Source organism: Artemia franciscana, chromosome 3 (assembly GCF_032884065.1).
Source record: "Artemia franciscana chromosome 3, ASM3288406v1, whole genome shotgun sequence".
Classification (NCBI taxonomy): domain Eukaryota; kingdom Metazoa; phylum Arthropoda; class Branchiopoda; order Anostraca; family Artemiidae; genus Artemia; species Artemia franciscana.
Window position 1 is genome coordinate 37,544,039 of NC_088865.1, and position 25,018 is coordinate 37,569,056.

General features: G+C 34.9%; 2 protein-coding genes across 3 annotated transcripts in view; one reads left to right on the top strand and one right to left on the bottom strand.

Annotated features, from left to right (window-relative positions):
* LOC136025247 (Kv channel-interacting protein 1-like) overlaps positions 1–25,018 on the top strand; it is a 333,579-nt gene that overhangs the window by 249,875 nt on the left and 58,686 nt on the right. The gene's annotated exons all lie outside the window — the stretch shown is intronic.
* Positions 1–25,018, bottom strand: part of LOC136024678 (uncharacterized) — a 41,516-nt gene that overhangs the window by 1,784 nt on the left and 14,714 nt on the right. The window contains exon 3 of the mRNA XM_065700099.1: positions 19,655–19,839. Coding sequence (XP_065556171.1) covers positions 19,655–19,839 — 185 coding nt within the window. The remainder of the gene's footprint in view (positions 1–19,654; positions 19,840–25,018) is intronic.

The following is a 25,018-nucleotide window of genomic DNA, read 5'->3' on the forward strand; positions in this document are numbered from 1 at the left end:
GTTTTTTTTAACTGTAAGTAAGGAGCAACATTAAAACTTAAAACGAACAGAAATTATTCCGTATATAAAAAAGGTTGGCCCCTCCTCAACGCCTTGCTCTTTACGCTAAGGTTTTACTCTTTCTCATAACTCTACATTTTAAAACAATAAAAAAATTTAGCAAAAAGAGCGAGGCGTTCAGGAGGGGTCAAACCCTTTCATATACGGAAAAATTTCCGTTCATTTTAAGTTATAATGTCGCTCCTTTTATTTAATTTCTGGATGTTTTTGAATTAATGCATGTTTTGGTTTTTTGCTCGCCGCACATGAATAGTTAAATGATTTTTTTTTTTTTTTTTTTTTTTTTTTTTTTTTTTTTTTTTTTTTTTTTTTTTTTGGCTAAATGGCTTTCTCATAGTTTTGATCAGGCAATTTTGATAAAAGAAAAAAAGGGTGGGTAAGGAGGCCTAGTTGGCCTGCAATTTTTGGTTACTTATAAATGCAACTTGATTTTTTATTTTTTTACGAACGTTTTTGTTAGTAATAAACATACATAACTTACAAATCAACTTACTTGACGAACTTCTACATTAGTCTTTTTTTATTACGTATACGAGGGGGTTCAACCCCTTGTCAATAGCTCGTTCTTTACACTAAAGCTTGAATTTTGTCCCAAATTATTATGTATACAAAGGGGTTCACCCCCTCGTCAGTACCTCGTTCTTTACACTAAAGCTTGAATTTTGTCCCAAATCTTTAAGAATGACCTTGAATCATAAAGGCCTTAGAAAAAATAGTTGAAATTACTAAAAATACTTTAGCGTAAAGAGCAAGGTATTGTGGAAAAGACGAACCCCCATATATAAGTAATATTTAATGTATCCCAAATCTTTAAGAATGACCCTTAAATCACAAAGGCCTAGAATAAATAGCTAAAATTACTAAAAATACTTTAGCGTAAAGAGCAAGGTATTGTGGAAAAGACGAACCCCAATATATATAAGTAATATTTTAATGTATCCCAAATCTTTAAGAATGACCCTTGAATCACAAAGGCCTAGAATAAATAGCTGAAATTACGAAAAATACTTTAGCGTAAAGAGCAAGGTATTGTGGAAGAGACGAACCCCCTTATATATGTAATATTTTATGTTCGTTTTAAGTTTTAATGCTGCTCATTACTTCCAGTTGAAAAAAAAATATTTATTTTCTCATTGTTTTTTTAATAATGCTAGAAAATCCTACACCTCCTTCATGAAAATTCTCTTCCCTCATGAAAAATTCCACCGTGGAAAGATACTAAATAATGTGCGTGGGAGGGGGCCTTGGCGCCCTCCAATTTTTTTCACTTAAAAAGAGCACTAGAACTTTAAATTCCGTTAGAATGAGCCCTCTTGCGACATTCTAGGACCACATGGTCGATACGAAGGCCCCTGGAAAAAAAAATAAAAAAAAATAAACACGCATCCATGATCTGTCTTCTGGCAAAAAATACGAAATTCCACATTTTTGTTTATAGGAGCTTGGAACTTCGACAGTAGGGTTCTCTGATAAGCTGAATCTGATGGTGTGATTTCCGTTAAGATTCTATGACTTCTATGGGGGTTGTTTCTCCCTATTTTCTAAATAAGACAAATTTTCTCAGGCTCGTTTGGATAAACGATTAGATATGGTAAGACTAAACAATGAGAACTTTGATGAAACTTACATATTTAAAATTAGCATTAAAATGCGATTCTTTTGATGTAGCTATTGGTATCAAAACTCCGTTTTTAGAAATCCGGCTACTATTGAGCCGGGTCGCTTTTACTACAGTTCGTTACCATGTACTGTTCAAAAACAATAAACAACTTTAGGGTAAAGAGTGGGGCGTTGAGGAGGGAGCAGCCCCTTTTATACACGGAGTAATTTATGTATGTTTTAAGTTTCAATGTTGCTCCTTACTTTCAGTTAAAAAAACTTGTTTTTTTTTTTATTTAATTCCTGAACGTTTTTGAATGCAGGCATGTTTGATTTTGGCTCTACGCACATGAATAACTAAAACGAAATTTGCTCATTAATTTTTTTGCTAAATGGCTTTCTCTTAGTTTTAATCGCGTGGTTTCGAGACAAAGGGGTGAAGGAGGAGGCCTAGTTGCCCTCTAACTTTTTTGGTTACTTTAAAAGGCAACTAGAACTTTTAATTTTCAACGAACGTTTCTATTAGTAAAAAATATACGTAACTTACGAATTAACTTAAGTAACGAACTTCTACATTCGAGTATTTTTATTAAGTATATGAGGGGTTTTGCCCCCTCGTTAATACCTCGCTCTTTACATTAAAGCTTTAATTTGGTCCCAATTCTTTAAGAATAACCCTGAGTCACAAAGGCCGTTGAATAAATAGTTGAAATTACTAAAAATACTTTAGCGTAAAGAGCGAGGTATTTAGGAGGAGATGAATCCCTCGTATGCGTACTAATCTCTGTTGGTTTTAAGTTTTAATGCTGCTACTTACATTCAGTTGAAAAAACTTTTTCATATTTATTTTTTCTTTTTTTTTTAAATGCTAGAAAATCCTTCGCCCCCTTCATGGAAAATCTCTTCCCCCATGACAAATTTCTCCAAGAGAAGATCCTCCCACGTAGCAGCCTCCCCTCAAGACCCCCCAACCAAAAAATTTCCCAGAAAACGTCTGTACACCCGATAACCATTACTGTATGTAAACACTGGTCAAAGTTTGTAATTCGCACAAGATTTACGCTTCTGACTTAATACATTTCTTATACCTTTTGCTTTTAGATAAGAAGCTCTTACTCCATTTATGACTAAATAATTATAACGTCTGTGCGGTGTAGGTTGAAATAGTTCAGTAGGAATAGTAAATATGAATTTTAAATCGTTTCAATATCAAGAGCTTATTGTGTGGAATAGTAGCCTGCAACAAATACCAAATTGTGCATTTTTTTGAAACTATGTTGCTACCTCTGATTTTCTATCAAACAGTTCGTGGTAACGAACTGTAGTAAGGAGCGACCTGGCTCAATAGTAACCAAAAGTCTAAAAAATGGAATTTTGGTACCAATAGCTACATCAAAAGAATTGCATTTTAATGCTGATTTTAAATATATAAACTTCATCAAGTTTAGTCTTACCCATCAAAAGTTACGAGCCTGAGAAAATTTGCGTTATTTTAGAAAATAGGGGGAAACACCCCCTAAAATCATAGAATCTTGACCAAAATCACACCATCAGATCCAGCGTATCAGAGAACCCTACTGTAGAAGTTTCAAGCTCCTATCTACAAAAATGTGGAATTTATATTTTTTGCCAGAAGGCAGATCACGGATGCGTGTTTATTTGTTTTTTTTGTTTTTTTGTTTTTTTTTCCCAGGGGTGATCGTATCGACCCAGTTGTCCTAGAATGTTGCGAGAGGGCTCATTCTAACGGAAATTAAAAGTTCTTGTGCCCTTTTTAAGTGACCAAAAAAATCGGAGGGCACCTAGGCCCCCTCCCACACTAATTATTTTCCCAAAGTCAACGGATCAAAATTCTAAGATAGCCATTTTAGTCAACGTAGTCGAAAAACCTTATAACTATGTCTTTGGGGACGACTTACTCCCCCACAGTCCCCATGGGAGGGGTTACAAGTTCAAAACTTTGACCAGTGCTTACATATAGGAATGGTTATTGGGAAGTGTACAGGCGTTTTCATGAGTATTTTTTGGTTGGAGGCAGGGGTTGAGAAGAGGGGAATATGCTGGGGGAACTTTCCATCGAGGAATTTGTCATGGGGGAAGAAAATTTCCATGAAGGGAGCGCAGGATTTACTAGCATTACTTAAAAAAAAATGAAAAAGTTTTTTTCAGCTGGAAGTAAGCAGCTGCATAAAAACTTAAAACGAACAGAAATTATTACCCATATGAGGGGCTTACCTCCTCCTAATACCTCGGTCCTTACGCCAAAGTATTTTTAGTAATTTCAACTATTTATTCTGCGGCTTTTGTAATTCAGGGGTCTCTCTTAATGAATTGGGACAAAATTTAAGCTTTAGTGTAAAGAGCGAGGTACTGACGAGGGGGCGAAACCCCTCATATATGTAATAAAAACATAAGAATACAAAAGTTCTTTACGTAAGCTAATTTATAAGTTAAGAATATCTTTTACTAATAAAAAGATTCGTAAAAAATTAAAAGTTCTAGTTGCCTTTTTAATTAACCGAAAATCAGAGGGCAACTAGGCCTCCTCCCCCGCTCTTTTTTCTCAAAACCATTCGATCAAAATTATGAGAAAGCCATTTAGCCAAAAAAAAAATATACAAATTTCGTTTTTAATTATTCCTCTGCAAAGAGCCAAAATCAAAACATGCATTGATTCAAAAACGTTCAGAAATTAAATAAAAATAACAAATTTTTTAAATGAAAGTAAGGAGCGATATTAAAACTTAAAACGAGCAGAAATTACTCCGTATATGAAAGGGGCTTTTCCTTCTCAACGCCCCGCTCTTTACGCTAAAGTTTTTTACTGTTCTAAAATGTAGAGTTAAGAGAAAGAGTCAAACTTTAGCGTAAAGAGCGGGGCTTTGAGAAGGAAAAGCCCCTTTCATATACGGAGTAATTTTTGCTCGTTTTAAGTTTTAATATCGCTCCTTACTTTCATTTAAAAAACTTGTTTTTTTATTTAATTAATAAATAGTTCAGAAGAGTTACAAAGATACATTTGATACAGTGCTTTAATACGCATCACGGGGGTTGGGACTTTTTATCAAACAGTTCGTGGTAACGAACTGCAGTAAGGAGCGACCCGGCTCAATAGTAAACGAAACCCTACAAAACGGAAACTTGATGCTAAAAGATACATGAAAAGAATTGCATTTTCTTGCTGATTTTAAATATATAAGTTTCATCAAATTTAGTCTTTGTCACAAAAAGTTACGAGCCTGAGAAAATTTGCCTCATTTCAGAAAATAGGGGAAACACCCCCTAAATGTCGTAGAATCTTAATGAAAATAACACCATCGCATTTGGCGTGTTAGAGAACCCTGTAGCAAAAATTTCAAGCTCCTATCTACAAAAATGTGCAATTTCGTATTTTTTGCCAGAAGACAGATCACGGGTGCGTAATCATTTGTTTATTTATTTTCTTTTTTTCCCCAGGGGTCATCGTATCGGCCAATTGGTCCTAGAATTTCGCAAGAGTGCTCAGTCTAACGGAAATAAAAAGTTCTAGTACCCTTTATAAATGACCAAAAAAATTGGAGGGCACCTAGGCCCCTCTCCCACGCTCATTTTTTTCCCAAAGTCAACGGATCAAAATTTTGAGATAGCCATTTTTTTCTGCATAGTCAAAACCATAATAAATATGTCTTTGGGGATGACTTACTCCCCCACAGTCCCTGGGGGAGGGGCTGCAAGTTACAAACTTTTACCAGTGTTTACATACAGTAATGGTTATTGGGAAGCGTACAGACGTTTTCCAGTGGGATTTTTTTTGGTTTGGGGGTGGGGTTGATGGGAGGAGGCTATGTGGGAGGATCTTTCCTTGGAGGAATATGTAATGGTAGAAGAGAAATTCAATGAAAAGGGCGCGGGATTTTCTAGCACTACTATAAAAAATACAATGAAAAAATAAACATGAAAAAGTTTTTTCAATTGACAGTAAGGAGTAGCATTAAAATTTAAAACGAACAGAGATTATTACACATATGAAGGGTTCTAAAAATAATTTAGCATAAACAGCGAGGTATTTCGGAGAAGATAATTACCTCGCTCTTTGTGCTGAAGTATTTTTAGTAATTTAAACTATTTATTCTACGGCCTTTCTGATTCAGGGGCTATTCTTAAAGGATTGGGACAAAACTTAAGATTTAGTGTAAAGAGCGATGTATTAACGAGGGGACAAACCCCCTCATATACTTAGTTCTTAAGTTACGTATATTTTTTACTAATAAAAACGTTCTTTAAAAACTAAAAGTTTTAATGCCTTTTTATGTAACCGAAAAATTTGGTTGGCAACAGGGCTCCTTCCCCATCCCCTTATTTCTCAAAATCGTCTGATCAAAACTAAGAGAAAGCCATTTAGCCAAAGAAAGAATTAATATGCAAATTACATTTTAATAATTTATGTGCGGAGAGCCAAAATCAAACATGCATTAATTCAAAAACGTTCAGAAATTAAATAAGAAAACTAGTTTTTTTAACTGAAAGTAAGGAGCGACATTAAAACTTAAAACGAACAGAAATTACTCCGTATATGAAATGGGTTGTCCCCTCCGCAATCCCTCTCTCTTTACGCTAAAGTTTGACTCTTTGCCATAGTTCTACTTTTTAAAACAATTACAAACTTTAGCGTAAAGAGCGATGGATTGCGGAGAGGACAACCCATTCGTTTTAAGTTTTAATGTCGCTCCTTACTTTCAGTTAAAAGCACTAGTTTTTTTTATTTAATAAGGAAAAAAGGACGTGGAAATCCATGATTCTGGCTACTGACTAAACTTTTAAACGGCCACTAGATATTATTTAGGCACCTAATTTGGGTCTATATTTGTTTTTTTTTAAAAAAAAGCAGGTATATACCTAAGGCCCTCTGCAATTCACCCCCTCTCCCTACAGTTTCAATATTTTTCCTGTTGTTTCCTATGACGTTCATGCATTTCCTCTTTTTTGGAAATTTGTGTAAAAAAATAAACCCACCCCAAACGTAACATCCTCTTTTCTTGCCTTAAAAAGAGAATGTTGCTTAAAATCTTTTTTAGTTCGCACCCCCTCCCAGAAATCTTGCGATAAATGCTTACGATTACCCTTATTATTTATTATATTTTCGTTTACATTTCTAATTTTGAAAAGTATTTTGAATTGTTATGCCTCGTAAATTACTTATTTTTATGGATTCTGAAGATCTTCTCTCTCTCTCTCAATCTTTGGAGGCTCTCCCCCTCGTTAAGAAAATTTGGTACATGTGTATGCAAGTCAAACAAACGTGGATTTTGGTAAAACTCCTTCATAAACACCAAGCTTCTTTTGAGTCGTAAATGGTGGCAGTAATTCTAGAAATATACTTGAAGTGCTATTATTCATGTTATCAAGTTTTATTTGTCTATTGACATTGCTTTTAGTAAAGTCAACAAAAAGTCTTTACGGGGATATTGTAAGATAATTTCTTCCATGCAAATGTACAGAGCAGAACAAGGCGATTCATTAAGTATTTGTTTTTCTGAAAATTCTCAGAAAAGCACACACCATCTGTCACGTCTTAGATTTAATTTATGTCTCATGCAATCATGTTAAGTTTGTGCACTAATAATATATTTAATGGAGACAAGAGAGAGTTTATGGGAACACTCTCCAAGGCAAATTGTTCCACAGAAATATAGTAGGAAGAAAGCACTTCTTTTTTTAATGTTTCTCAAAACCTCTTCATTTTATAGGTAATTATTGTCATTTGCGGTCTCGAAGTGAGCAGGTCTCCAAACAAGGTCAATTTTTCTGCTCTGAAAAATGCAAGTATCAAACAGTTCGTGGTAACGAACTGTAATAAGGAGCGACCCGGCTCAATAGTAGCCAAAAATCTACAAAATGGAATTTTAATACAAATAGCTGCATCAAAAGAATTGCATTTTAATGCTAATTTTAAATATATAAGTTTAATCAAGTTTAGTCTTACCCATCAAAAGTTAAGAGTCTGAGAAAATTTGCGTTATTTTAGAAACTAGGGGGAAACACCCCCTAAAAGTTATTTAATCTTAACGAAAATTACACCATCAGATCCAGCATATCAGAGAACCCTACAGTCGAAGTTTCAAGCTCCTATCTACAAAAATATGGAATTTCGTATTTTTTGCCAGAAGGCAGATCACGGATGCGTGTTTATTTGTTTGTTTGTTTTTTTGTTTGTTTTTTTGTTGTTTTTTTTCCAGGGGAGATCGTATCGACCCAGTTGTCCTAAAATGTTGCGAGAGGGCTCATTCTAACGGAAATGAAAAGTTCTAGTGCCCTTTTTAAGTGACCAAAAAAACTGGAGGGCACCTACGCCCCCTCCCACGCTAATTATTTTCCCAAAGTCAACGGATCAAAATTCTGAGATAGCCATTTTATTCAGCGTAGTCGAAAAACCTTATAACTATGTCTTTGGGGACGACTTACTCCCCCACAGTCCCCGTGGGAGGGTCTACAAGTTACAAACTTTGACCAGTGCTTACATATAGGAATGACTATTAGGAAGTGTACAAGCGTTTTCAGGAGTAGTTTTTGGTTGGGGGATGGGTTGAGAAGAGGGGGATATCTCCTAATACCTCGCTCTTTACGCTAAAGTATTTTTAGTAATGTCAACTATTTATTCTACGGCTTTTGTGACTCAGGGGTCATTCTTAAAGAATTGGGACAAAATTTAAGATTTAGTGTAAAGAGAGGTACTGAGGAGGGGGTGAGCCCTCTCATATATGTAATAAAAACATGAGAATAAAAAGTTCTTTACGTAAGCTAATTTATAAGTTACGTATATCTTTTACTAATAAAAACATTCGTAAAAAATTAAAAGTTCTAGTTGCTCTTTTAATTAACCAAAAATTGGAGGGCAACTAGGCTTCCTCTCCCGCTCTTTTTTTTTCAAAATCATTCAATCATAATTATGAGAAAGCCATTTAGCCAAAAAAATATATACAAATTTCGTTTTAATTATTCCTCTGCGGAGAGCGAAAATCAAAACATGCATTGATTCAAAAACGTTCAGAAATTAAATAAAAAAAACAAGTTTTTTCAACTGAAAGTAAGGAGCGACGTTAAAACTTAAAACGAACAGAAATTAATTCGTATATGAAAGGGGCTGCTTTCTCATCAACGCCCCGCTCTTTACGCTAAAGTTTTTTTACTGTTTTAAAAAGAAGAGTTGAGAGAAAGAGTCAAACTTTAGCGTAAAGAGCGGGGCGTTGATGAGGAGGCAGCCCCTTTCATATACGAAGTAATTTCTGTTCGTTTTAAGTTTTAATGTCGCTCCTTACTTTCAGTTGAAAAAACTTGTTTTTTTTATTTAATTGAAGAAATAAAGTAGTCTTCAATTTCTGTTTGAGTGACTATAAATTAATTGAAGAAAATAATCTCTGAATATTCTACTCTCTCCCTTTTAATACGTTTATAAGTTTGTGTATTAATCTCGTATATTGGGAGTTCTTTACTGTTCCAAGAGGTTTCAGCTAAAAAAACATTATTCTGCCATTATGAAACTGTTGCATCACCTTTATTTAGTATGCTTGCTCTCTTTTAGCCCATGTAAAACCCCTGTAGTTTATGCGAGTGTCCAAAAATCAATATTTCCTTTTCAGCAGCTGAGAGTTCTTGTTTGATCCACAAAACATTCTACTATATAAATTTATTTTACCATCGTAAACAGGGGTTTAATTTGCGATGGGGCAGGAGGGCTAACTCCTCCCAGACCCTCGTTTGCTCCCCCCCCCCAGATCCCCACTTTGCCTTCCCCCAGCTGAAACTTGGTTTGTTCAGACATCTTGGCAAAACTAAGATAAACCTGCATAATTCAAGCATCCACAGAAACGGATCACTTTTCTTTAGTATATCTTTGCCTTTATGGGAATATAAGGCTCACTTTTTAGGTTTCACTTGATTTTTTAAAATTAGCTACAACTTCCTCCTCCCCCCACTCAGAATTTGACGAAATTACGCCACTGATTATAAGCCTGATACATCTGCCCTATGATTTAATATGCTTGTCCTATTTTTGATTTGGCAAGACTTATATAGTCTCTTCAAGTGTCAACATTATTGCGTGAGCTCTCAGGGTCATTCGTCTGATGAGGCTTAAAAGGCAGGAGTTAACAAGTCACTGAAGGTATAAATTATTCCTGTTAAAGCTATAACAAGCGTTGCTGTAAGAGTGTTTTTTTGGAATATTACACCTTATGCGCGGGATCTGGCATATTCTCTAGAAAAATTCCCCCGAATGAGTGCAATTTTATCTCCCCCGGGAGGTAAAAATTGATGTCTAATACCCCTTGATCTCCGAAAATGATTTTCGAATGCACCTTTTAAAGTAAAAAGTAAATATTAAACTCTAAAACGAGCAGTATTTACTCCAAATGTGAGGGGACTGCCACTCCTCAACCCTCCTGGTGGTTGTAAAAGCTTCGGAGGATGCTCATTCAATCGAAACTTGGAAGTTCTAGTGCCTTTTTTTAAAGTCAAATGTCATTGGACAGCAACCAGCCCCTGTCCTGAAAGATTTTTTATAGCTGGTCCTTTTGTAGCCTCTTAGGGCATCTGATCAACATTTAGAGGTACCTACTTTGTTCACAAAAATTGAAAATATCAATAAATTTGCATCAGAGGATGACATAACCCCCAGAGCCCCTGCGATAACGCCGTCTCACAATTTTCATTGGTGTTTTCGGGGAATTAATGGGCGTGGGAGGGACTGTTTGCCCTCCAATCACATTTGATCTATAAAAAGTACACTAGAACTTTCATTTTCCAATCAAATGAGCTCCTCTCGAAGTTTCTACGGCAACTCCCTTCTATACGAAGTGCATTGGTGAAAAAAAGATAAAATAAGTAAATAATACATTGTGCCAATATCGCTCTTTACCTAGACATTGCTACTGCACTCCCTATGATATGCTATATGGATGATTTGGAAGATATTTTTGAAATCAACCGTAATTACGGAAATTTATGATTAATAATCATATTTGAAACTATTCTTGGTTTATTTTCAATCAACCCAGATCAAAAGCAATAACCGAACTTGGAATAGTTTCAGTCATTCAAGACATAAAAGAAGTTACAAAGCTTGAGATGTTTTCGATCTGCCCCCGATCAAAAGGAATTACAAGGTTTGGAAAAATGTTTAGAATGGGTAAAAAAAAACTAAGTGTCAATACTTAACATCCCGGGGACGCCTGTCAGTTGGAAAATGAGGATAATTGTATCAGATTATAGCAAAAAGCCAATAAATTACTAAATATGAAAATATATTTAAAATATCAGATATACAAACACATACAAGTTTTAAGGGGTCAACTTTAGGACCCCTTACCGCATGAGAGACGTACGGGAGCCAATCACCCTGACTTTTGGGAATGATATTATACCACAAGCTACTATGGTGAAACTTCTTGGTGTGTATCTTGACTGTTTTCTTTCTTTTAAACCGCATATAACTCACACCCGTTCCTTAATACTCCGCCAGTCTTCAATGTTGCACCGGATTAATTCATTTCTTCCTCCTGATATTATGTTTTCTCTTTATCATGCTTTTATTCATCCTTACCTTTCTTATTGCTGCTCTGTCTGGGGCAATACTAATAAATCTCTTCTCTGCTCACTTCAAAGAGCCCAAAATAGGGCAGTGAAGGCTACTTTTCTTCTCCCTCGGCTTTACCCTTCCTCTGATCTTTATAATGATACTGGAATAGCTCCGCTGGATCATATTATAGGTAAAAATACTCTTTATTTAGCGCATTCTGCTTTTCTAGGTACTCTTCCACCGACCCTGCAGCAGTTTTTCTCAAGGACAGGCTCAGGTAGGTACTTTTCTTCTTTGCGTAATTCTTCTCGACGATTTATTTTACCAAAACGATCCTCTACAGCAGCTCAGAGGTCTCCTGTATATCAGTCAATTCTATTATGGAACTCCATCCCTTTGGATGTCCCTCTTTTTCTTTCTGCAAATGCATTATTTCGTCGGGTCTTTCCAGTTAAATAATTTTTGTCTCTCTTTTAATTCTATCCCAATTTGTATGTCACTTCTCTTCTTTTAAAATCTTGTCTTGTTCCAGTGTTTTTTTTTTTTTTTTTTTTTTTTTTTTTTTTTTTTTTTTTTTTTTTTTTTTTTTTTTTTTTTTTGTATATATTTTATAAGTGTTTTTTTTTTTTTTTTTTTTTTGTGCTCTGTGGCCCATTACAAGCATAGCTTCTTGGGCCTATTAATTGATTTACTTTTGTAATAGTTTTCTTTAGTATTAATAAATTGATTGATTGATTGATTGATTGATTGATTGAATCAGGTTGATAAAATAAAAAGTAGAAAAATACACAAATTTGGAAATAAACTCAATAGCTAGACCAACTCTTAGGCTGTTTGTTTTACTTCTAGTCAGTAATGTTTATGGGTCAGAAGCTTTAAAATAATGTCTTTCACTTAGTGGGCTATGCATTTTTCCTGGATCGACTGGAAGACGATTGAGTTCAATCATAATCATTTTACGATCACTAAACATTTCTATTAAAATACAATCAACTTCATTTATTTCCTTCATATAAAAATTAAATTTAATCCTTCATTTAAAACATTTAACTCGAAAATAAAAATATTAAGGTGTTTGATTGAAAGTCACTGGTGGTTAAAACAAGTAAATTTTTTTAGTCAAAATAGGCAGCGCAGAAGAGCTGCCTAAGTAACGAGCGAAGTGGTTTCACGTATATTTTTATCCCCCGGAGAATCACTCCCCCCCCCCTCTGAAAATTCTCATCCAGACACCATCAAACAATTTTCTTTGTCAATTTCTCCCTAAATGTCGAATTGAGCAGACAAAGAGAAGTTAAGACAAATAAACAGAGCAAGGAAAAGTGTATAATTGTACATCATCTATTATGAGGAAGGGGTGATGGTTCATAGCGTAGGCGGGGGGGCACATGCGTAAAAGAGCGCATTTCAATGCCCAAATTATATGTACCTCCATGAGCCTTCAGGTAAATTTAGGAAGGGGTGTGGGGAAGGGTTAGGAATTAATCTCTCATATCCGTTCACTTAAACATCTCAGCGCAGGATGACACCTGCCGTTTTATTACAAAAGAATAATTCTAGCATTTATTTTAAAGCTTCATTTAACTAAACTAATTTGCTTCATATTCCACAAAATTATACGCAATGATGTGTAAGTGCGCATCAGATATTATTAAAGAGGGCAGTGGATTATTTTGTAGGCGGAAGAGGGAGGTGCTCAAAGAGTGTTTTTAATGCTGAAACATCCTAACTCTCATTGAGCCTTGAGATAAATAAACAATTAGTTCAAGGGAAGGGGTCGAGATAAAAATTGATATATAGTGCCTTTTGATTTTTAGGAATATTTCTTGTCCGTGCCTTATTATGAAAGTAAAGAGTAAAAATAAATCCTCAAACGAGATTTTTTTTCCGCATGAGAGGGTGGCTGCCGCCTCCTAAGACCCCCTCCCCCTGATGGTGGTAGACACGTTGAAGGATTCTAGTTTCAATCGGAAATTGAGAGTTTTAGTGCTATTTTTAAAAGTCAAAAGTGATTGGAGAGCATCCAATCCTTGTCCCAGAACATTTTTTGATATCTGGTCCTTTTGTAATCCCCATTAGAAAATTTGATTAACAGTTTGAGATGTATATTTGTTCAGAATAGTTGATAATATAAATAAAGTTTCATCCAAGGATGACAATAGAAAATAATGCAAACTGTCAATTCTTTACAGATATATTTTATGGCGGAAAAAAGAGGGGGGGGTACATGTTTGGTCTTGGTAGTCCAGTGGTGTGAAGCTTCTAGAGATTATTTTCTTGTTTATAAAGATCATCAATATCTAACTGCTGGAAGGGAGAGGAGCTATGCAACAAGCCCAAGAAACATTTTTAATGATCAATTTGAAACTTGCAGCCGTGAGTCTTTGAGTCAAGAGGGCTAATGCACAAAAAATTATTCAAAGGGTTAGTCCCTTTGGAATTGATCCTTCATCTAAAAATGGGGGGGCTCCAAAAAGTGAGAAACTGTTCCGATTGGCATACAACTTATATAAAACTTTGGGCTTAGGGGAACCCAATGCAGAAGGAAAATAAATGAATTTATTGTATCCCCTGAAAGTGCGGAACAAAAAAGGGCCATAAAAGCGCCAAAGAATTTTTTCCCATGTATTTTAAATGGAAATGGCTATTTTGGAAATATATTAGAGTTGTCCTTGGTTGAAAATTGAAAATGCTTATGTCCTTTTTAAAGACTGTAAGATAATAGCGGGCAATCAGCCTCCCTCTTGGTTCCTTCTTTGCTATCCGGCCCTCCTTTATTGCTTCTGATATCCAATCAAATTTTTAGATAGTTTTGTTCAAAAATTTGGAAATGCCTAATAAGTTTGCCTTCGATGTTGGTGTGATCCCTACATCCCCAATGTTAAACTTTATATTATAATTAGACTTAACCCCCAGAAATATGAAAAAAGAATTAAAATAAAAATAAAAGCGTAAAAATTAATTTTACACAATCAATTTCATTTATTACCTTCGCATAAAAATATACTTTGAACCTTCACTTAAAAGCATTTAGCTCGAGAATAAAAATTTTTATATGTATGATCAAAAGCCACTGTTCGTTTAAACAGGTGAATTTTTTTAGTTAGAATATGCAGTGCAGAAGCGCTGCCTCAGTAATGGGCAAAGTAGCTTCCATGTATTTTAGAATATTGAACATTTTTGTTGGGAGGAGGGGGGCTTTTAAATGGGCAAAAATATTTGTCCTCGACTAGTATTATTTCGAACGTGCTCATATGGATCCTTCAATAAGTCATTGAAAGAGAATCAAAGAGTTCCACAAGAGTGAAATTTGGAAATGACACGTTTATTTGAGTAAATCATTTGTTTGTATATCATATAATCATTTATTACACACGTTTATTTGGGTAAATACTCTGTCCATATGTTCTTTTGTTTTATTTGCTACATTTTGGGAACGGTTTGAGGGATAAATTTGGAACTCTAAGGGAGTATTGCAGTAGTAACCTCTCCATAGTTTTAACAACGCCCGTAGCTGCTACTTCTTTCTTCCTTTAATGATTTAAGGTGACGAAGAAGTTTAAAGTATAACAGTTAAAAATATGGATGAAACCTTTGAATCGACAGTGAACATATATAAAAATTTTAACTGGATATTTTGGACACATATACAGTGTTCATCATCAGCAGTAAAACTGAAGAAGTTTAAAGGCGATTCCCTCAAGACGCAGGTATTATTAATTTTCTTCAAGACGCAGGTGCAAGCTACGTAGTAAGGAGTGTCTTCTAAGATATGTAGGTGTGTGTTACATAATAGGGAGTGTTTTCTTCAAGACACAAGTGCATGTTGCGTAATAGGGAGTGTTTTCTTCAAGACACAGATGCATGCTACGTAGTAGGATTTGTTAGTGTCCACTAGTCACGATGCAAAGGTAGATAAAAAATTATAGTTACGTTAAACGTTTAAGAACCGAAGAGGGCCAGGAAAAAACTTTCAGGACTCCCTCAAGTATGGACATGGTCCAAATGACCATAACCCAACATTTTCATGCTTCACACACCCACAGACTTCTGTTGTCTGCAAGCAACAGATTTTTCTGCCATTTCTAGCACCAGAACCGTTATAGAATCTAGACACCTATTAACTTTCTAGGAACAATGCTTCGTTATTCTAGTAGCATGAAAAACAAAGGATGTCCCGCTATTTTCAAGGAAACAGAAGCATCACGTGATCCTCTATTTATTTTTAAGGAACAAGGGGTCATGTTATTCTTCTAAAGGAAGTGGGTAATTTTATAGTGTTCCCTGGGGGCATAAGAACGGGTAATACAATGGAATTTCATTCAGTCTTTTATTAGAATTTTAAGATATCACGTGATTTAAAAACTGGACATGTCTCAAAGACACCAACAGGTATATATATATATATATATATATATATATATATATATATATATATATATATATATATATATATATATATTTATCTCATATATCGTATCGAATATGCTTTCATATGGAGTTTTTGCCACTGAACACACTGAAACCGTATAGATATCACAGTTCAGCTTTAAGAGCTGGACAGGAGTAGAAGTAGTTGACTGGAGAACTTTTGTCGCTTTTAGCTGGAGACTACGGTTGGGGGAACGTAGAGATGGAATATTAGACATCCAATCAGATGAGCAATAATATACATAAGGATAACTAAGAGAGAAGTGTAAAAGACAGAGAACAGAAAAAGGTATAATTTGTTTGAGTTTTATTATGATCCCCAGTCCTCTTGAGACATCGACTCTTATCATCCAAATATACTGCTTAAATGTTAGATTTTTGTTCAGAAGACGTCCAGGGAATAGAACATCTCAGTCAGGTGGGAGGCATATAGGACCTCTTAAAGTAAAAGGCTCTATTACTGTAGGACACCTCTTACCTATACGAGAAAAAATAGGTAGGCTTGAGTTTTTTGCATTTATACCTAAATGATCCCCATCAAAGCAATGATAAACTTTCTCCACCATCGTTTGTAACTTTAGTATAAGGGATTCTTCATCTGTAGCTAATGCACCTAACGTTCTGTCATCAGCGAATGCGATTGATTCTTCATGTTTATTGGATGCAGCTATTGGTGCGATTTGGAAATCATATTTATGACATAATCCACAGCAGATATTTGGTGTCGTGGTAGTATAAAAAGACGATAAAGATCATTGATGTAAATGAGGAATAGTGAAGGCCCGAGAATTGAGCCTTGAGGCACTCCATAAGTAATTGGAATCTGGTCATCTGATGCTTCAGCGATGATGGAACGGCTAGTGAGGTATGAAAAAAACTGTGACAGTTGCTCCCCATGGATTCTGTGATGAGACAGCATATCAATAAGAATCTTGTGGGTCAGACTACCAAAAGCTTTCCTCACGTCAAGGAAAATGGCTAATGGTATGAGGCCAGAATCCAATGACTGCCGTATGAACTGAACAAACCTATTGCACGCACATTCCGTAGAATTGTTTGCACGAAATCCGAATTGATGCTTAGGAAAAAACTGTTTAGCGTCGAGATAACTCACTAGTCACTTCTGCATTGGCTTTTCAAATATCCTAGAAAAGATGGATAGGAGAGAGACGGGCCTGTATTTCCCTGGATCCTCACGGTCGTCTGCTTTAAAAAAGATAGCACGTGTGCCAACTTGGGTCGCTGAGGGAAAACTCCTAATTAGAATGACTTATTTGCCAAATGACACAGTGGCTATATAACTGATGGAAGAATGAACTTAATGACTTTATCAGGAATTTGGTCGAAACTGGCAGAAGAATTCTATGGGAATAAAATTACTTTTACTAATTCCTGCTCTGTGACTGGCTCGAGAACCATTGATTTAGAGCACGGAGGACCAAGAAACCGTTCCAAGACTATGGTTTAGAAGAAGAAAGCAAACCTCCCGCGTTTTTTCCCTACCTCAGCAAAAATTTTATCACATCCCATGTCTTTTTAATATTATTTTCAGAATCTACAAGTCTTCTAGTAAAATATACCTCTTTAGCTTTGTGTGTCAGTGATTCTAGCATATTTGTGTATAATTTAAATGTCTCTAGATTTTTGTTGCTTGATCTTTCCTTATACACTTTCCAGAGATTTTGCTTTCTTTTTATTGACGTTAGAATTCCACTTGTTGTCCATGGGGCTATGGGTGTTGCCATAGAAACCACATACGTTTGCGTAAAAATGGGTGCAATACATGTTTTACGGCCCTTTCCTGATGGGCTGTGGGGGTCTTGTGAGCCTCTGGCATGGTTTTGTTGAACCCATCGACAACTCCAAATGAAATGGTTATTTCAAAGTTTTGATCGGATGACTTTGGGGTTTAAAATAGCAAAAAAGGCACGAGAGAGGATTGGTTAACTTCCAATCAATTTCGAACCTTCAAAAGGGCACTAGAACTTTCAATTTCAAATTGAATGAGCTCCCTTCTAACTTTTTACGACTAAATCCTTTCATACAAAGTCGCCAGAGAAGTATAATATTTGGAAGCCACTTTTGTAAATACTTAAAAAACCCTTTCGCGATGCCTATTATATATATAGTGAAAAAAGAAATCACCAATGACGCAGCACAAACACAGAAACAAACAGTTTATTTCCCTTTATTCCTTTATTTCCCTGGAGATCTCCCAGAATGTTTTTCTGGCATGTTTCAACGAGTGAGTGAAGTCAACCCATAATTAGTTCGAAATCCGAAGGATGTACTGGTTCCTTCCACCCCCTCAGTGCGTTCAGACTTTGGTCTTGCCGTTGCTGTGGGGCATGCTTGGAATTCTACTCCTGTAGGGGTTTTGGATTCCCACACCTTGGTTCTTTAAAAAAAAAAAACACACACACCTAAGAAGATTTCTGTTGAAAAAGAATAGATGATTGAAACTACAATTAGTTTTAAATTGGATTTCCATTGGTTTGTTTTAGCTTTGGTTCTTTATGTCGATGATAAAGTGTGATTTTTGTTGGTGTTAGATGATATGTAGATTGCTTGTTTATGTGTGAGCATTCATCTGAGAAGTAATTATTTTTTTCCAAGCCTACTTAAGTAACCTGCAAATCATTAACGTGTAGTTTTATCTTTTTTCCCAGTTAAAGGGGCTTTTTTTATTGTAGTGTTTATTTTTTTATTTATTGTGTAAAAGAACTTGAATTTGAACTTGTAGGCTATAAGAATAAATCAAAAGCTGCTACGTATATCTGATTCTCCAAGCCATTTAGAATATCTCGGAAATCGAATCAGGGATCCAGTTAATCCTTTGATGGAGCATTGGAGAAGGGTTGAGTGGACTTCAAATTTTGACTTGTGAGGAGGTGGAGGTAAATCAAAAGACACTGTATACTTGCATTTAAATCGAAATTTCATGTCGGTAATATATTGGGAAAGGTTTTGGGGATGTAGTTGAGACTTTCGATGAGGTAATTTTTTGTTTTGGTCACTTTACTTGCTGAGGGGTGCTTCCCCCATTTAAAAAAAATCAGACAGATATTCTCGGGCTCGTAAATTATGATAAGTAATTTTGAACTTAATCAATTTTAAACACTTGGAGTTGCCTTAAAAGCAAATTCCTCTGATGAATATATTGTCATCCAAGTTTCTTTCAATTACTAATAGTACGAGTCGCCCTATACGAATAATTCTTGGTATGTCCATGATGTTTAACATCGAACAGACCTCCGTCGTTTTGATAATTAGCTAAATCTATAAACTTTTTAATTTCTTTGAGCTTGCATAATGTAAATAGGATAGCTTTGACAGCTGAAACAGTTGTATTGACTTCCCTTTGATTTTGAATCCCTATGACCTGAACGTGTGACAGACGAAGAAATGTGAAACTAGAATGCTAATAAATCAACACGCGATCTATGTTTAAATGCTCTGGGCTAGGGAGTCTCAAGAGAGGGTGTCGGGAAGGAGACTCGCATCCCCTCTCCTCCGGAGGTCTTTCGGGATAAAAATTAGAATATTTAAGACTGGAGCTGCAAAGCCGTTCTGCTCAAAATATTTCAAAATTATCTGAACCTGATGGTTTTGGGATTCTATGAGAGTCCTTCTCAGTGATATATCGGAATCTTAATCACATATTTTACTTGTGAACTTACTTTAGAAGCTAGAAAAAAAATGATAAAACAAAAATTCCATTATAATATGGAAGAATCCCATTATAATCTGTGAAAATTCTTTTAAGTTCCTGAAACGCCCTCAGCACCGCCTTTCTACTATGAAGAAACCTTAACGATATTTTTGGTCTTTGGGGGTCGTTTAGGGCTCTCATAAAAACCCTTTGACTTACTGCACCCAAGGAAACTAGTATTGTAAATGGTGAGATGAAATCATATTTAACCGCAATTTAATTAAAAAAAAGAAACTTTGTCATATACTTAATTGATACAGTATTGACAGAAAGATCGTCCCATAGAAAAAACTGTTTACCTCGAAAAATTCTCCTAGTCCTCGGAGTCCGGTTTCACCTCCAACTGTCAAAGACAATAAAACAGCAATGGCACCAAGGTATAAGGCCAGAAAGTAAGGTATAGCTATGTTTGCAGAGGATATGAGCACATTTATTGAATAATCGGTTGGGATTAGTCTTCCAAGAGCGACCTCTTTAGTGTTGTCTGGAATAGCCCAAACTTTAAGATAGGCTCAAAAAAGTGTCTCTTAATGAAATTTTCGTATCAATTTCTCTTAAGTAAAGGTCATGCTAAAGTTGAGATTAGAAGAAATAGAAACCTAAAATAACTCAAACCCAAAACGAACAGAAATTAAATAAACAATTTAACAAAAACATACAACAGGTATTGATTCAAATCAATAAATAATTCTTAAGGCGAGTAAAACTTAAATTGAATATGCAAATCAAGCTTAAACGAACGTAACCTTTTGCTATTGAAGCATAATGAAACCTAAAACGAACAGAAATTAAATAAACAATCATAGCAAACAAACGTATGAGAGGTACTAATACAAATGAATAAATAAATCTTACAACGAAATCTTTTTCGGAAATATTTTTTAAATTAATTTCTGTTCGTTTTTAATTGCCAAAATATCAAGTTATTAAATCCTGGTCTGGTTTCAGTGCAATTTCCATCTATTTTGAATGTCGTAATAAATACAAAAGAAAATATTTGTAATGTAATTCGTTTTAGTAAAGCATCGAATACGCAGTATGCCTTGTGCTTTAACCGTTAGAGAAACAGGCAGTAGCAAAACTCTAGTTTGTGGTGAAGAATATAGGTATTTGGACATCATTTGCAAAGAGCTAATAAAATTAAACTGAATTACCATGATTTTTTGAATATAATATAGTATTCATGTTTTCTTGGGTGGGGGAGGGGAGGGTTGGGTCATTGGAGGAGGACCAGAGGGTCAGCTCCCATGATTTTGGAATAAAATATTGTTAATAAGTTTTTTTTTTTTATTTGGGGGTCAGTCCATGGAGGGAGGGCCAAGGGTAAGCTCCTATGATCCTTCATTGATAATTTTTTCAGGGGGAGGATATGAGGCTATGGAGTTTCAGGGGCCAGCTCCCATAATTTTTGGAGTAGAATGCCCTATTAAGTTGTTTCTTTTTTTTTGGGGGGGGGGGCATGGATGGCCAGGGGTGAGCTCTCATAATTTTTAAACAAAATGTCGTTAATAAGTTTGTTTGTTGTTTTTTGGGAGGGCATGCATGGGGGGCCAGGGATTCCTTTAAGTTTTTTACTAAAGCACCGTTAATAAGTTTTTGAGTGGGGAAGGTGGTCGTGCTTATCTAATCTTTGAACTATTTTAAAAACCCTTGCATAAAAACCTTATTTACCCCCAGGGCATAAAATACAACACTTGCTCCCAGGCTCTGGGGAGTTATGTTGACCCTGGAGTTTATGTTATCGGATCTTATGACTCATTTTAACAAGATACATATCTCAAAATGAGATGCATATCTAAAAAATTCAATCAGATGGATTTGGGGTAAAGAGGGCAGGGGGGCTAGTTGCCCTCTGGTTCCCTTTGACTCTTAAAACATAAACTAGAACTTTTAATTTAAAATAAAATAAGCCCCTTCCAAAGTTTATGCAACCATTCTTCCATAAGAACCTTAGACTACCGAATTCTAGTCAGTTGAGTCCCCTCCAAAGTTTATCTCTTCATAAAAATATTATATGCCCCGCGGCATAAGTTACAACCCTTCCCCTGGGCTCTGGGGTTTCTTATCCCCAAAGTTTAGATTATCTGATCGTTATACTATTTAAAACAAAATGGCTATCTAAAAATTTTGATTGGATGCATTTGGGGAAAAGAGGGTGTGTTTCAAGGGGTGTATATGTCCTCCGTTCACTTTTGACTCTTAAAAAGGTGACTAGAATTTTCCTTTTCCAATCGAATGATTCACCTCTGAAGCTTAGACGACCATCCCTTACATAAAAATTTTATCTGTCTCCAGATCTTTCAACTATTCTGAACATAATGGCTATCACAAAATTTTGATTGGAGACATTTGGGGAAAAAAGGGCCTTCAGAGTGGAGGCTAGTTTCCCTCTTATCTCTTTTAACTTTTAGAAGGTGAACTAAAATTTCCCATTTCCAATCAAAAGTTTATACGACCACCCCTTCCATATAAAAAGCCTCTGGGAAATTTTCATTCCAAAATGTAATTAAATAAAAAACAAGTTTTTCAGCTGAAAGTAAGGAGCAACACTAAAACTTAAAACTAACAAGATTATAACCTACTAACTGTTGATGTGGCGCTTCGCGTCACACCAACACCTAGTTGGTGTGGGAGCTTCGCCCCCCAAGCCCCCCACGCGCGTAAGTCGTTACGTGGCATATTAGTTACTCGCCATTGTAGTGGTGTCCCTGTGTACCACCTGTATATATAGATATATATTTATATATATATATATATATATATATATATATATATATATATATATATATATATATATATATATATATATATATATATACATATATATATAATATATATATATATATATATATATATATATATATATATATATATATATATATATATATATATATATATATATATATATATATATGTATATATATATATATATATATATATATATATATATATATATATATATATATATATATATATGTTTTAACTACGTAAAACTTGCGAATACACAGCATTCTTCGCTGTCCCATTGTCTGTGCATATACAAAGCCTTATATACTTATAATGACGTCATATGCAAACCTTCTTTTTACAAACAAACAAACATGCATACATAGAACTTAATTTTATATAGATATATATATATATATATATATATATATATATATATATATATATATATATATATATATATATATATATATATATATATATATATATATATATATATATATATATATATATATATATATATATACACTATAAATTAACTACGTAAAACTTGCGGATATACAACACTCTTAACTGCCCCATTGTCTGTGCTTATAAACAGATTGTTAGGTTTACCGACCTTCGAATATGCAACATACAATTGAACAGCCTCACCCTCAAAAGGTCCCGTCAAGATTCTTGCCTCTATTACGTTTTCCATTGTTTTTTTTTCTTTTTTTAGGGCAAGTCGCTTGCCATTGCAAAGCTTTGGTGGGTTAATATTTCGTAACAGTATTATTGGTACGCCTATTTTTAGTTGTAGCACGTGTGGTGGAAACCTTAAGAGATCCGGGGAATTTAAAAATTCAGATGGATAATTAACCGCTTCATTTGGTTCCAGAACTGTGTCGACTGACTCTTAAATTACTTCCTGGTCTCGAATCTTGGTCAAAATAATATTGTTGATTTCGTAGACGTCTTTATTCTTGGCTGCCAAAATCGCTCGTTCACTGTGCCATTTATGATTTTTATAATTGGCTAGAATATTTGGAAATACCTTTTCAATCAATTCATTTTTGGACGTCACTAAATTACAGAATTCAACAGGCAGTTGTATACGTCCTGAAATTGAGTCTACTCGGAGCTTTCCGTTTCAAATTGCTAGCAATTGATCTGAAAATATTTCACCAGAGCCATCGTTTTGCAATCGGACACGCGTATTTATAGTTAAATTTTCGTCATTGGGGCGAATCATCAGTCTATAGGAATAATAATTCATTGCACTGCATTTCTTATCCGTTTGTTTGTTAGTTGATGGATCTATCAATTTATTATTAAAGTGATAGCCGTCGGCTCCATCCCGAAAAAAATGATAGGATATTTTAGGGCATCGTAGCATCGATGAGTTTCAGCAATTCTTACCAACTGAGCGTTTCGCTTATGAAGAATAGTATCTCGAGTTGGCGCACATGTTCGCCAATAGGCGTTTTGTCAGCGGAAATAACAATTTATACTTATCAGTAGGCATCACATCGATTGGTGTTTTGAACAGGTGCACTGAATCATTGTTTTCGTGTAAACGATGTTGCAACTGGGAAATGATAGACCTCTGAACGTCAGGAGAAATTTTGCAACGTGCATTCAATTCAGAATTGCTATCACTGAGGAAGTACACTTGTAAAAATTTGTGATTCTCACCTGAGAATGGTAGAAGGGACCCTGCTCTATGATAAATTTGCCCTTTTACTTTGAAAGTAGGCATAAATTGATCTTGATTTTCGATTTGGGCACCAAACGACGTCATTTGGAAACATGAGTTATATTTTTGGATGTTTGATAAAAAAAACGCTTCGATTCTCACGTAGTTCCAGTAAGCAAAGTCTTCAATGGCTCTTGTGATGCAGCCAGTTGAGGAAGTTTAACTTTTCCTGAGGCGCAACACACTCCCATTGTTTCACCATTAAATTTCAAGGCCTTGCAATAGGGATAAATTTTATAGTCCCGATTTGAACACATCTACTCAAGCTATAATCATCGACTGGGCTGTACCTGAATGCCAGGCGATAATTTTCAGGTTGCTCTTGAGATTCCTCGGCACGCTTTCTTTTGAAATTATTTCTTTGAGCCTAAAGCCTGTTTTCACGTTGTTCTTATGATTCCTCGGCATGCTTTGTTTTGGTAATTTCTCTTTGAGCCGCGAGCCTGTTTTCACGTTGTTCTTGTGATTCCTCGGCACGATTTTTTTTGGTAATTTCTCTTTGAGACGCAAGCCTGTTTTTACGTTGTTCTTGTGATTCCTCGGCACGCTTTCTTTTCTTACTTTCTCTATTAGCCACAAGCCTTTTGGCATTAACTCTTTGAGCAGCTTCTTCGGCTGTTTCTTCTGCCATTATACTAAAATTTCTTTTTGAATTAACTCTTTGAGCGGCTTCCTAGGCTATTTCTTCTGCCATTGCGGGATTTATACTAAAATTTCTCTTTGAATCGCCCCCCTATATACTTATAATGACGTCACATACAAAGTCATATACAAATGACGTTAAATAACATATATATATATATATATATATATATATATATATATATATATATATATATATATATATATCTATATATATAAAAATAAGTTGTCTGTCCGTTACGCCAGATTATATTTTCTATATATATAAAAGAAAACAAACTAGAATGTAAAAACTGGAAATTGCATAAATATTTCGAAATATTTTGACAATAGATTAAAGTAATTCGAAAAAAGAAAAATGGTAAAAAACTAAAAAAAAACTAAAAAGAAAAAACTAAAAAAAATTAAAAATTGAAAAAATAAAAAAAGAAAAAACCCAAAAAGAAAAAACATAAAAAAATAAAAAAGATAAAAAACTAAAAAAAACTAAAAAAGCTAAAAAACTAAAAAAAAAGAAAATAACTAAACAAACTGGGAATTGCACAAATATTTCAAT